This window comes from Muscardinus avellanarius, assembly GCF_963383645.1.
Source record: "Muscardinus avellanarius genome assembly, chromosome: 8".
NCBI classification, from domain to species: Eukaryota; Metazoa; Chordata; class Mammalia; order Rodentia; family Gliridae; genus Muscardinus; species Muscardinus avellanarius.
In genome coordinates this window covers 80,428,845-80,443,202 of record NC_137794.1, presented here as the reverse complement: position 1 = coordinate 80,443,202, position 14,358 = coordinate 80,428,845, and the positions used below count along the sequence as shown (strand labels likewise).

Below are 14,358 nucleotides of genomic sequence, written 5' to 3'. Positions count from 1 at the left end.
AGCAATAAGAGCCAGCCCTGAACAAAAGCCATTGATTTATTCTATTGCCATGTCCTAGGTCACCTGCACCTGCCAAATGAACCAAATTTAGTAAATGGCCTTCAGAATGCTCATGCCTATTTTAAAATATGTAAACATCTTAAGCTTTTCATAGTTTTAGTGCTACTAGTAGTTTAAAACCAAAAAGCTCTAAAGGCTAACCCAGCTGTGCCAAATGTTAATTGCTGACCCTGATTGAAAAGCAATAACGCATTTAGTATAAAGAGCCTTTAAAGACCGAATGCTACATCAACAACTAAGAACCTTTAGAAATGTATCCTTTTATCTGGATTAAGAAATCCCACAAACTTTGAGCCATCTACCTTGAATTTCTGTCCTTGAACATTCCTCCAAAGCGTTCCCCATCCCCCCCCCCCCCGCCCACACACACACACTATTTGGAACTTAACTATCTCTAATCATCTGCCCTCAGGACCATAAAGAGATCAACTGGATGTACTGTCATGTATCATTCACCCTCTTCCTAAGTTGTATTTTGACTATAGAAGAAATGTCTTAACCAAAAAGAGCCGTGAACTGATTCAAGATTGTCATGTTCCAGATGCTTCTAAAGTTTTTAAAATATCTTGTTTCATCCTACCAAAAACGTTGTTCAGAAATAGACGTTTTGTGGTGGACCAAAAATGGTTAAACCACCACCTTATAGTTCTTACTCCAACACATGGATTCTAATGGGTTTGTACCTCAGGGCCCGAGGCTGTTCTGGAGACTATCTTGTACTGAATCAAGAGGGTGCTGTGTGCTCATGCCAACCTCAGCGCAGCATCAAAGGTTCCTGCAGTTCTTGCCCAGGGGATTTTGAGCTTTCATATGCTGTTTTCCCATTTGGCTTAGCATCTGCTCCCCAAGTGTTCATCAAACTCAGCTCTAGTAGCTGTGCAACATTTAGAAAAAGGAAAATACAGCCTGACAGTGATCTGTTATTTAGACAAACAACTTGTCTCAGGGACCTCCCCTCCAAGAAACTCAGCCTGCAATTAATCAGACCTGGGACTGTCTCTTTCTGTCAGTTTGAGTAAGTCCAAGATCCTCTCTGGTTTTTTTTTTTCCCCTGAATATCTGTGCAAGCAGAACACTGTAGCATTAATGGGCTTTATCAAGCCTCCCCACCCCCGTCAGTGGTGAAAAAAAATTGGTTACTGGTTGAGATTAGACCTAGGTGTTTTGTGAAATTCTCACCCTAAGGTGGAAATTAGGTACACACACAGACACATTCATTTTAAGTAAAACTTCATTAAGTAATGATACAAAAGAAACGTATAATGGTCAGAATAGTTGAAACAACTATCCACAGTCCTGGAAACAAAGCAGCACGCACTGGGTGTTGAATTGTACTGTGGTACTGCTGGGTAATGCTATGGGAACACCTTGAAGATAGTATCTTTGTAAAGATGGCTAGAAAGAGAGCCTCTTTAGAGATAGTCCCTTCAGGTTCTCAGAAAACTGGACCTTGGGAAGAACTTCCAGGAAGACTGACACTACCATCTGATGTGTTCCCCATCCACTCTAGAGCTCAGATGTCCTCCTCACCAATACTGACGCACTCCATTGTGTGGTTGTTGGCTTCCAACCCTTCTGGGCAATTGTCAAGGCACTTTCCAAGGTGTAAGTAAAATCCACTTTTACACTTTGTGCAGAAATTTTTGTTGAAACAGGTATCACAGTCAGCTTTGCATTCTGAAAAGGAGAAAAGTGAAATATGCTCTCATTTACTATTGCTGGATTGTTGGATCAGTTTTTCATGCACATTCAATATTGTATGAACGCCTGGGGTTCAATTTTATTTTGCTGAACTGAATTAAGTATTTTTCCACAGTCAGTTAGTTGATGTTCATTAGTCGTTGATTTCAAAAGCACTATACTAGTATTTTTCCACAGTCAGTTAGTTGATGTTCATTAGTCGTTGATTTCAAAAGCACTATACTAGCTTGGCGTGGTGGCGCACACTTGTAATCCTAGCATTCAGGAGGCTGAGACTGGAGGATCACGGTTTGTGGACAGCCTCAGCTGCTTAGTGAGGTCCTTTGAAAATTAGTGAGACCCAGTTTCAAAATAAAGAATAAAATGGGGTGGGGAGGTATAGCTTGGAGGTAGAATGCCCCTGGGTTCCATCTCCAGTACTGCAACAAACAAAAAAAGGCACTATACTAATTGCCTTGTGAACAAAATTTTGGTCATCCAGTTTTAACATCCCCATTTCAAACATCTAAAGTAAATAATTGTCTGAAGTATAAAAGTTTGAAAGTTTTGGAGTGCCAGTATGATACTCAAAATATTTCAGATGTTTGGGTTAAGGATGTTTGACCAGTAAAGTCTATTCAAATATTCTAAAATCCCAAAGACTCCAAGATCTGAAGCACTTCTGGCCTCAGGTATTTCAGATAAAGTATATTATATATAATATATAATATATAATTATATATAATATATAGTATATTATATATATATATAAAATGGTTATGACACCAAATATCTATTGTGTTAAATGTAATTAAGATATTTCAGCAGAACATCAATAAACTATGCTGAGATATTGCCTTGTCCTCTCCCTGAGGGTTTGAATTTTTCATTCAACAAATATTGGGTTTTCCACTGTGTGCCAGGCATTATTCTAGGTATTGGTGAATAGCAGTGTGCAAGAGAAATAAAAAGTCTTGAATGCACACAACTTATATTCCAGGAGAAGACATAACCATAACAATTAAAATGAAAGTAATTAACAATTTAGGTAAGTTACCATTATGATTCTCATTTCACAGATAATATGACAGAGGCGCAAAAAGGTTATATAACTAGTAAAGAACCATAGAGGCAGATGGTTTTTGAGACCAGGCAGTTTGATTACAAAGTGATAAGTGCTCTGGAAAAACAACAACAATAATAGAGAAAGTGGGCACAGAGATGTGAGATGGCCTGCAAGGGAAAGAGGCTGATTATTTTGAATCAGATGGTCATGGAATGACTTTCTGAGAAGGTGACATATGAGCAGAATCTTGGATGAAAGGAGAGACCTAGGCATGCAGCTTTCCAAACTGCCAGAAGAGCCAGCAGAGAACAGTAATCACAAAGGCTTGAGGTGGAAGGTCTGGTAGAGGTCAGGAAGGCTGATGCAAAATGGTAGAGAGGAAGTCATCAGTGACTTCAGAGGGAGAGACAGAACTATGTGTGATGTTCAGATACAGGAGTAATGTTTCCTAATGTATAGTTTCAAAAGCCATTTGGTATTCAGAGTGGAGAACAGACTTTTAGGATTTAAGATAAAAAAGTTTCAAACATTTGTTTCCAACTAATTAAATAATTGTTTCAGATGCTATACTGAAATCTTTCTGGAAGCCAAAACAACTGAAATCATTCTTCACATTATTAAATACTTAGCTGTTGTGATGGTAGTAGGAAGTAGGATGGTACTTGCAGTACTTTTCTTTAGGGACGATGAGTAATAATTATATTCTCAGCTGTTTTACAATTTAAAAAATGATTTTTTTTGTAAAGAAGTGAAAATTTTCCTGCCCTGAGGGCTAAGTAAAAGTAGGTTTAATCCGATTATCAGGTAAATATTATTTACTTAAAATTGAATATCACAGACATATTAGAGGACATTTTAATCTGGAGAAGTCCCCAAAGATGAGACAAAAATATAATGTTGTGTAGGCACTTACTTGTACACTTATTTATATCTGGATATCGAGTTCCGTAATATCCACTTGGACACGAAGAGAGACACACTCCTATCTGCTTCATGCCAATTCTTTCCAGAACAAAAAATAGTCTGGGCTTACATGACAAACATCCATTGTAATCTGAACACGTCGCACAACCTCCTTGGCAGCCTTGACTGACGTTAGGATGCACTGAGGAGACAAGTGTAGAAAGACAAAAACAAAGGTTAAGTCATAGATGCAGAAGTTACATGCTATTTGGGGGTAGCATATGCATTTCTTTTATTAGATTTTTATTTGATATTAATGAAGTGGAATTTTTTCCTATCTTTTTTGTAATCTGATATTTCCCTTTAACACAGATATTTCCTTTAATTTCAAAGTTTATGAAATTTGTGTATTTTAAAAATAATATATTTGGCTCAAACAATGTATAGAATATATATGTAAAATATCCTTATTGAATTAGCACCTTGGGAAATTTGGGACTGGCGATTTTGTACTCATTTACAAATTGAAATTAATACACATTAGTTTGGTTTTTTTATTTATATAGTAGATTATAAGCACATGTTTCTAATTTCTTCAAGTTATGCACATGAAGGCATAACTTGAATAAAAACACTAAGTTCTGGACTATCTGTGTTCAACTATGATCTATTAGCATAATTTTACTCTTTGCTTTGATGCAGTTTTTTTTTCTAAAACGATGTTAGCTACTCAGCATCCTAAATGCTTTTCTCAATTGGGTTTAATAATTACCAGTTAAAATTTATATAACAGTGAAACTATGTTATTTTTCTTACCCTGATTTCCATATGGAAGTGCTTATGGTAATTTATGTTCAATAGTTTTTGTGCCCTTATTTTTCACCTACTGAAGTGAATGCTTATTTGGTGAGAATGAACTACTCTAGCCTAAGGAACACTGTTAAACTTCTAGGTTTCCAAGAGCCACCCATACATAAGACAACATTAACAACTCTGAATAAGTATGAACAAATATTTGAGAGATTCCTGTTTACATGAGATTGTCACTATTTCAATCTTCTTAGGACTATTAACTCCATGTGATTCAATAGTATCCAAGAGGCATCTCTCACAGAAATGGTGTTTGGGATGATTTCCTATCCTGATGTATTCCCTATTCAAATATAACATTAAGCTGGGTGTGGTGGCGCACGCTTGTAATCCCCGTGCTAGGGAGGCGGAGACAGGAGGATCACGAAGGTTGGAAGCCAGCCGCGCTGGCTTAAGAGACCCTGTTTCCAAAAATGAAAAAGTATAAAATAGGTCTGGGAGTGTAGCCCGGAGGTAGAAGGGCTTCCAGGAACCCCAGTACCACCAATAAATAAATAAATAAATAAATAAATAAATAACACTAATAGCTTTATTGTCCTTTCGTGATGCCAAAAGGAAATTCATGTTCTTTTAGAACCAAAGGTTTATGCACAGGAGTCTAAAGGCATCCTGGCATATTTTTTACTTTTTATTTTGGTAGAGGAATCTGTGATAGACCACATCCCTATTAATCTTTCTTCACAGTAATATTATATTTTAACTTTTTTATTACAAAAACAAAGTCTTATAGGATTAGTTAGAAGGGGTACCCATAAGACTAAAGAGTCTTACCATAGGAGTGCATGGATTAGTTAATGAGAGAGGTCATTCAGTTGACCAGTATCCTCTGCCTGTATGAAACCATCCCCGAATCAGCCACAGGAACCACAAACAGTTCATTCTCATTCCAAGACATTTTGTAAATAAACTGAGGAAATGTGTGGGGGAAGGGAAGTCTGCTTTTCCTGTACAAGCTCTTTTGTGGGGTGGGGCCGTCAATTAAAGTGGCACAGGAGGTTTAGACATTATAGGGCCTGGGGGACTTGTAAGTGAAAACTTCTTTCCAAGTAACAGGGTCATTTTTCATGCCAGTAACTCAGCATTGCAGACTTACAAAAAGAATGTGTACATACTTGAATCAGGGAAACACCCTCAAAGAAAAGGGGCAAGAGAGCTCCATGTGTTCAGAATCTATCTAGCCATTTCAAGTAGTGAATGTGTAGGTAAAGGCCCATAAAACATTGTTTTGTAAGAATTGTCTGTGGAAAAGTGGACCTCACTTAACAGAAAAGTGCTTCCTGTTCAGTGTGCTACATAACTAAGTTCAATGAAGATGGAGCAGATGGATCCAAGTCATGATGTCCCTATCTCTGAAATGCAGCTGCTCACAGAAAACACACAATTGTAATTCTGTGCATTCTAAAGCTCTTGTCAAATAGAATATATCCTTCAGTAGGTTAATTAGCAATATAAACATGATTTACATATTCATAGCCTCAAACACTGACATTCCTTAAGATAACTTTCATTTAAAAAAACTGGGTTTAGGATATTTGGAAATTTCTTTGCAAGAGAAAGCTCTGTATACATCTCATGATTGGAACACTTTCCATTGAAATTATGAGATGTGCTAAAATACTTTGCTCAATTTCTTTTTTTTCTAATTCTTCTACTGACGAAATGTTATAAATTGTGCTACAATTAATCTTTTCCCTCTTTTAATATTTTGTTTACATAGACAAATGCTTTTGAAAATATATGTTTAAGAAAGCAAGAAAGACTGTTGCCCCCACGTTCAATGAAAAGTTCTGTTTGTGAATTTCTAATCAGTGAATTTTTAATATGGGTAGTAAGTTTTGATATGAGAGGATGGAAAACCTTATTTCTTCAAGAAACTTTAAATGTTGGTTGTGGAAGTAAGAGGAATTGAGTCCATAAAGCTCAGATTCTATGGTTCTATTTTTTTAATGGTTGAATTCTGTAGTGACTGCTTTTTTGAATGCTGTATAAGGATCACTCAAATTATACAGTCAGTATTACACAACTAGGTACAAATTTCCCAAACTTCATCTTAAGGCAAGAGCTTTTACTTTTTATATGGAAACCACAAAAAACTTTGGTCTGGATTGACTGTAACAACTCTTTGAGCCATAAAATCTTGTGATTCTAAGACAGAAAATAAAATTATACTTTGTCATGCTCCCCCCGCCCTGGTTCTAATAATAACTTCACTTTGCATTCCTGAATTGCTTTTCTCAAGTAATATTTTCTGGTATTATTTTACATAAGCAGTAGTTGGTGGTGGTGGAGAAATTTCAAAGAGTATCAAATGTTTGAATTTAATTTTAGATAGTGAGTTGGCATTTATCAATCAGTACATATATGGCCATGTGGTGTTTGAGGAGGAAACACTGAGATACCTGGAAAGGAGGAGACTGCAAGTGGTGCAGAAGGAGTGGGTACTGGAGAAGTGAGGAATATCAAGAGGATTGGAAGAACAGTGTAGGTCTAGATTATGGAACCATTTGTGAGATGTTCCAAAGAAATTATTGTGTAGAAATAGGGGCTTCAGTCCAGTGAGTGAATTACCCTAGTATCATGGCGGGCATGGAAACTGGGTAACTAAGGTCGTATTTATGGTAAAAGGCTGGTGGTAACTTGAAATATAGCGGAGGCAGTTTAAGGTAATGAAGAAGACATGAATGATCTGAGCATGTTTAGGAGGTGGAATCAACCAACTCCAATGATGGACTAAACGTGGACTGAACAAGAAAGGGATTTGAAGTATGTTTCTAATTTTTGCCAGTAAATAGAAAGAGGGTAGTTACCAGAGGAATAACAACCTGCAGGTGGAGAATCAAGACAAAGGGCATAAAATAAAGATGTCTAAATATAAAACATGACACCAAATCATTAATTTTCAGAGATAGAGCTTACTTTGGTGCGTTTGTTAGAGATACACATGGTAGTCTCTGGTGGTGGTTATTTAATTAAAGAAGACATTTTGAAAGTTCAGAACACAGATAAATTATAGAAAAAGGAAGCAGTCCAAAATATAACATTTGGTAAGAGAAAAAAGATGTATTATGAGCATATTTATTAATAATTTGTTTCTATACCACTTATGCTTTTAAAGAAAGCATCTTATGAAAAACTAAGTTAACTGTGGTAACTTGCCTAGGCTATATATAAGTAAGTAGAAGCTAACATATGTACTAATTTTAAAACTCTGAACTAGGACTTAAACATGTACTATAAACTAATGAACAAATATTGAGTCTGTATCAAAGGCAGGAGATGGCAGAATGGCAGAACTCAAGGGAACTTTAAGTTGGAAGCTTCTGATTTTACATAGTAAAATCATGGGCCAGGTGTGGTGGTGCACGCTAGTCTTGAATCCTAGCATTCAAGAGGCTGAGACAGGAGGACCGTGGTTTGAGGCCAGCTTCAGCTACTTAGTGAGGCCCTTTGCAACTCAGTGAGATCCTATTTCAAAAATAAAGAATAAAAATTAGGGCTGGGGGTGTAGTTCAGAGGTAGAATGCCCCTGGGTTCCATCCCTAGTACCGCAAAAAAAAAAAAAAAAAAAAAAGTATGACTTTCCCTACAATTAAGATAGAAGAAACAATCTTTTCTTGCTTTGGGGGGTTAAAATAGATAAAAAGAACATATATGAATACACAACTTAAAATCTATTTGCAGTGTCAGAATCGTCAGCACTCCTGAGTTAGGGGATTTAAGTTTCTCTATCAAGTAAGCAAGCCTTCCTACTATGTCTCTATTTGATAGCCTTCAACTTATGATACATAACTAATCAACAGTTCCTGAAGAACTTACTGTTGTCAAGAGAATTAATTAAACTTTGGTAAAATATGTAAAACAAAGTTTTAAATGGGACCAGGCAATTTGGTAAATATATAATCTTTAGATGTTTATGATGTATCAAACCCATGTCAGTACTGAAAACTAAGTTCTGTTTTTGTAATAATTTAAGTACAAGCTCCAAGGGTTCTTCTAACTTAATCCCCTCCTAGAGCTCAACTGTAAATATACTACTATCCCTTGTAAATTAATATGTGAAAGAAATGCATTATTTGATGCTGCTAGTTACCTCTGATGGTCACTTATCTGTAGCTAGAGAATTTCCAGGAATGTAAATTTTAATAACTTTAGGTTAATAAGCCTAAATTACTAACTTTAGATTTAACTGAATTCAAGGGAAATGCTAAATAAATTAATTTAATGATTTCATAATTCACAAAATTAAATTAGTAAATTCACAAATTTTATAAAAGTTACTTTTGACCAAATAGCAATAAAACAATATACAGATTCTCCTGAAAGCATTCTTCCTTCCACAACATTTATTGCTTGCTCTTTTGTATGCAAGGGTCTTATGAATAAGGGTGGAGAGAAGAGAGCCACAAAATATCATAGTCAAAGTTCTTTTTACCTTCGTCCTTTCCTCAGGTCCTCTACATAGTTGTTCACACTGAATGCACTTTTTTTTTTTTTAGGGCAGGGATTTGATTGCTGTGATAATTTCTTTATAATTCCTAGCTTCTACACAGGGTGGCTACTACTTAGTAAATAGGTTCTCAATGAAAATTTTTATTATTGAAAGTATAGCAATAAACATAAAAAGAAGCAGAGTTTTGGAAAAATAATAACAATATTAAAACATCAAATATTAACAAACTATCTCTGATAACTGATTTCAAGTAGGCTGTGTTTGTGAACGTCTGATAAAATAATCAAGTTCAAAATGACATATACATTGAAGATTCTTAATTAAGAAATAAATCATTCAAAATGAAATAGTGAAAGCCTTTCTACATGTCATTTACTTTACCAGTCTAGTCACCTAGAGAAAATGTGAGATATTTTCTTGCTTATGTTAAAATAACACATTTCTACCATATCTCAGGACTTGATTGTTACAGAACCATATTCAGGTTTAGAGTAATGTTACGGTCACTGAAAATTAAGAGATGTTTCATGGTTCCTAAGGAATGCTCGGATATGTTTCAGAAAAAATCTAATGTTAAAATTTGAATTACTTAGCAGTCTATTTCAAATCTTGCTGAATTGAACAAGAAAATATTGACCATCAATGTTTTTTAAAATTTACTTATAAGTGAGAGCTTCCAAAATAGAACTGATAATTGCTATGTCTCCATAAGCCATTTAAATATTTTGAAGAAGTTAGGTATCAATAGCAAAATGTGTACAAAGGCTCTTTTGGATACAAAATAATTACTAATTGGGATTAAAGGCTCTTTTAACTTCCCTAACTATGTTATTTGTATGAGCAGAGACCTATTCTAATACTCCAGTGTACTAATTAGTCACTTGTTGGAAGAGCCACGTATTTATATATCCAAGTTCATACATATTGTTATTTTTTTTTCAGTACTGGGGATGGAACCCAGGGGCATTCTACCTCCGAGCTACACCCCAGCCCTATTTTTTATTCTTTATTTTGAATCAGGATCTCACTGAGTTGCAAAGGGCCTCACTAAGTAGCTGAGGCTGGCTGTGGACCTGGATCCTGGATCCTCCTGTTTCAGCCTTTGTTTTTGAAATATTATTTATTAGGATTTTAATGATTTAATATACCAATGTCTTTATCATTAAATTAATTAAAATTTACCTGTGTCATTTAAATATATGTGTGTGTCCATATTTGTTGTCATATATATGTGTATATATATATGTATATATGTGTGTGTGTGTGTAGTTGATGCATGTATGCAGACACACACTTATTCATATTCTATTTGATCTTTTCTCAAAGTCAGGAGTGCAGATAGTTCATTGAACTCTAGCAAGAAAATAATATATGCTGTACCTTATTTCTTACTGAGACATTCTCTGATTTGAAAGTTTGTGTCTACACCAGTGAAATCACAGCATTCCTAATGGTCTCAGTTAAGAGTATCCTCATCAGTCACTGAATGCAGACTGCTTGGGGTCCCACCATTATTATTATATGGAGAAACACACTGTTTTAAATGGAAATGGTTTGAGAACTTGGTAAACCTTTATTTTTTATACTAAATAACAATTTACTAAAGGGAGTCTAATATTTGTATTCCATAAATAATTTAAAATAAACCACAGCAAAAAGACAAACCTAATATTAAATAGCAATGAACTATTCTTTCCAACAAAATCAAGACAGCTCAAAGTATTAAGAAAATGGCTAGCAAATGATGGCAGTTGTAGAATTCCTGAACTCTACGATATGGTGAATACTTGGTAGCTAGATATGACTGTGGTTGGCAAGGGCTATTTTGCCCAGCCACATGCTGTAGGATTAGGCCTGGGAATGAATGATAGATGGAAGGAGACAGTATATTAATACAATATGGAGACCATGTTTTCAGTGAAAATTGATTTATGACAGCCCACCATGTGCCTAACATTACACATGATAGAGAAAATGAAGGGGTGAATGAGACCTCAAGTTTGTGGCATCGTAACTCAGTTAATAAGCAAGTAAACAAAGAAGTTATAATGAAAGATTGTGATGAGTGTTTTCTGTTAAATAACAGGTGGGTAAGGCAAAGGATTACCTCGAGACTTTTTTAAATGGAATGGCCAGAGAGGACTTTTTGAGACCTGGAAAGTGGGGAAGAGTGAGTCATAAATGCCCAAGAAAGGGTCTTGCGGGAAGAAGACCAAAAAGTGTAAAGATTTTACAGCTGTAGGAAAGATCTAGGCATGAGAAGCAGCAAAATGGGAACCTGCGAGGCTGCAGTGATACGATATGAGAAGAGAACAGAGAAAGAGGGCAAGGCCAGTCCCCGAAGACCCTTCTGAAAGGAAGTAAATAGCCTAAGTATATTGAAATTCTTTCTTTCTAAGCAAATATGTGTCAGAAGGAGAGGAAAGAACACATGTAGCCTGATAGTTATTCACTTTAATTTTTGTTAATTTTATGGGTCTTGGCACAAAACCAGCATCTTGTATTCCATGGAAATATGTTCTCATATTAATTTTTATATTAGAGGGGAATGTTCTAACTAGTAACAAACTTGGGAATTTACATTCAGATTCTGATCTTTGAAGAGAATGTGCATCAATCTACATGTTCTTTGCTTTTGGGAACATTTCATTTCTCCTCTGTTCCTTTCCATCTCCCATCTCCCACCAGCAGTAATTTTAGTTTGCTTTGGGGTTTTAATTTTTCATTGCTCTATTACTGGAGTGTGTGTGGGGGTGGGGTAGGTGAACAGAAATTATAAAGTTATGAAACATATAAGATATAAGAACAAAAGAAGGATAAAACATTTAAAAATTACAATTGTGCATATCATCTTTCCTTGCATTTTTCTAAATTCTTGCCATCGGCAATGCATATTGAAATAATTAACAACTTAGAGCAATAACACTATGGTTTTCACTTCTAATATAACCTTTTAAAAAATCTTCAGCATTATGTTATTTTATTCATTAAAGAAATTAATAATCCATGGTCTAATTTCCAAGTTGATTCTTGAGAAGTAGTGAAACCCATATTAGTTTTCCTGTGGCCAGCCAGGCAGCAATAGTTGATACTGCTGCTAATATTGCAACAAAAACATGAATTTTCAGGATCAAAGATAAAGAAGAGTCTTTCCTCTTAACCACAAGTAGAAACCCTATCACGAAGCTAATGCACTCTGCCACGGGTTAAAATGTAAGGTACTGAATCAGCATCCCCAGCTGTTGCTAAGGGAGGGAAAGCTTCCCTACTCCAAGTGGCCATGTTCCCAAGAGGAGGTGAATAGAGGACAAGAGGGGGTGGAGAGGGGTGATGGGGACCCAGATTCTGTAGAGAGCCAAAACCTGTTGATGAGTTAGTGGGTGGTAATAACAGCGTTTTTCAAGGGACAGCTCCAACAGTGTTCATCCAACAGTGGGAATCATTATTTGCTCTGGTCTGGCTGAGAAAGCCATTCCTCTCTCTCTCTTTTTTTTTTTTTAAGGGGAGAAATAATTAGAAATCAACACAAACAGAAAATGTGATAGTTTAATGGCAATGAATCTGCATGGGTTTGAGTCCATAACTGCTAACTTCACATTCTTGAATGAAACAAACTTCAGTTTGTGCTAAAAAACAAACTCTGCTTTGTTATATTATGAATAAACTTGGATCTCCCGGCCACATAGCACGCTAAAGTAGCATATCTGATGGCTGAAGCCTTAGCATAAGCAAACAGCAGGCGAAGACTTGTGGTATTTTAACAGGCAGGGGAAGATGTGCAAATAGTCGGTATACCATTAAAAAAAAATCGAGTTTCATGTGTTGCGGCTAAAGTTCTGGGCAGAGAAAATGAGATTTTTCTTCTACAGTCACAAACTTGCTGATTGAACAGGAGAGGAACACACATGCACCTTTGTGGTCAGAGTGCATTTTTGTGCTTGTGTGCACAGCTCACTACACTGATACTTCTTTCAGAAATGAGCCCTGCATGCTTCTCAGAGGAGCACAGGGACCAGGTGGTGGCACTGGCTCTGGATTTGTGCAACATCTGCTTTTAAATCCCAATTCTGAGATTTTCTAGCTGAATTAACAACATGTATCTCTTCATCCAGGTATTCATGTAAAAATGTAAAATTTTCAACGTCTGGACACAGTGAGAGAGTAAGCATACAAAGAGAAATGACATCAATTGTTTGTGTCAAGGACTTCAAAATCTGATTGCTTATTTAGGCAACAGTTGCTTAGCCTTTTTGAAACTAGGCTTTTCCATCTGCAACATGAGAATACCTAAATTAATATAAAGGATTAATAAGAGGACTCTGTAAGGCACTGCATAAAGCACTAGCATTCTTATAGGCATTCATTAAAAAGCAATAAGTATAAGAAATTTTGGCTTATTCAAGAGGAAATAACTATACTCTATGTTATCCCCCCCACACACATTCAAGGTAGCTAGCAGATTTATTCAATAATGACTCAGCAAGGAAGTTCGAAAGAGGGCAGATGCCTATTTGTAATTTAGGAGATTTGGTAGCTGGGAGAGTCAGATACTTTTTAGCAGTTAGAGGAGCTACTTTTTAATGATCATAGACACAAACTTTAATGGGAATCACTAGTGACCTCACATAGCATTCTGGATAAGAGGCCTCTGGGGCTCTGGAGACTCACTGAAAAAAGCACCTAATTCATCAGACAGAAGAAGTTGCACATACCATTGAAATGCTACCGGAATGGTACAGAGAACCAAAGGCATATACTTATAGCTCTAAAACTTCACTCTGTGTAAAAATGACCTGGAGTACTTGTTTAAATGCAGATTCACAGGTTCCACTGTCAGAAATCTTGTTTTGGGAATGAAGATAGTAGATGAGATAGCTGCACTGATTAGAAGCACTTCATGTGAATACGATGCAAATGATATGAACGCCACATTTTCAGTATGACATCACTACCACCTTCACAAATAGTGCCTAGTCACCACTGGCAGCTGTCTTCTGAGGGCTGATCAATCTGAGAGACAAAAGATTGTCTCTGACCAAAGAAGCCTACAAAAGAGTTAGTGAAATAGTGTTATTATATTCAAAGAACATAACCATATGGAATAGAAATTTAACACAAAAGAATTAAAAGTAGGACCAATTACTAATATTTAAGTTACCTGAAGACTAAAGAGAACAGTTAGGAATAGTTATGGGATTTTAAGAGAAAAGAAGAACGTAGACAAGTGGAAAGGGGAAAGAGGGAAACTGGATGAACAGAATTCTTTTTTTGTTGTTGTTGTTGGTAGTACTGGGGTTCCTGGAAACCCTTCTACCTCGGGCTACACTCC

The 14,358-nt window shown here is 36.0% G+C and overlaps 1 protein-coding gene across 1 annotated transcript in view; it reads right to left on the bottom strand.

The window, feature by feature from the left end:
• The window catches only part of RSPO3 (R-spondin 3), a gene marked incomplete at both ends in the record, with an annotated part of 80,584 nt that overhangs the window by 46,694 nt on the left and 19,532 nt on the right, over positions 1–14,358 (bottom strand). Inside the window, 2 exons of the mRNA XM_080699957.1 lie at positions 1,591–1,737; positions 3,720–3,911. Coding sequence (XP_080556083.1) covers positions 1,591–1,737; positions 3,720–3,911 — 339 coding nt within the window. The remainder of the gene's footprint in view (positions 1–1,590; positions 1,738–3,719; positions 3,912–14,358) is intronic.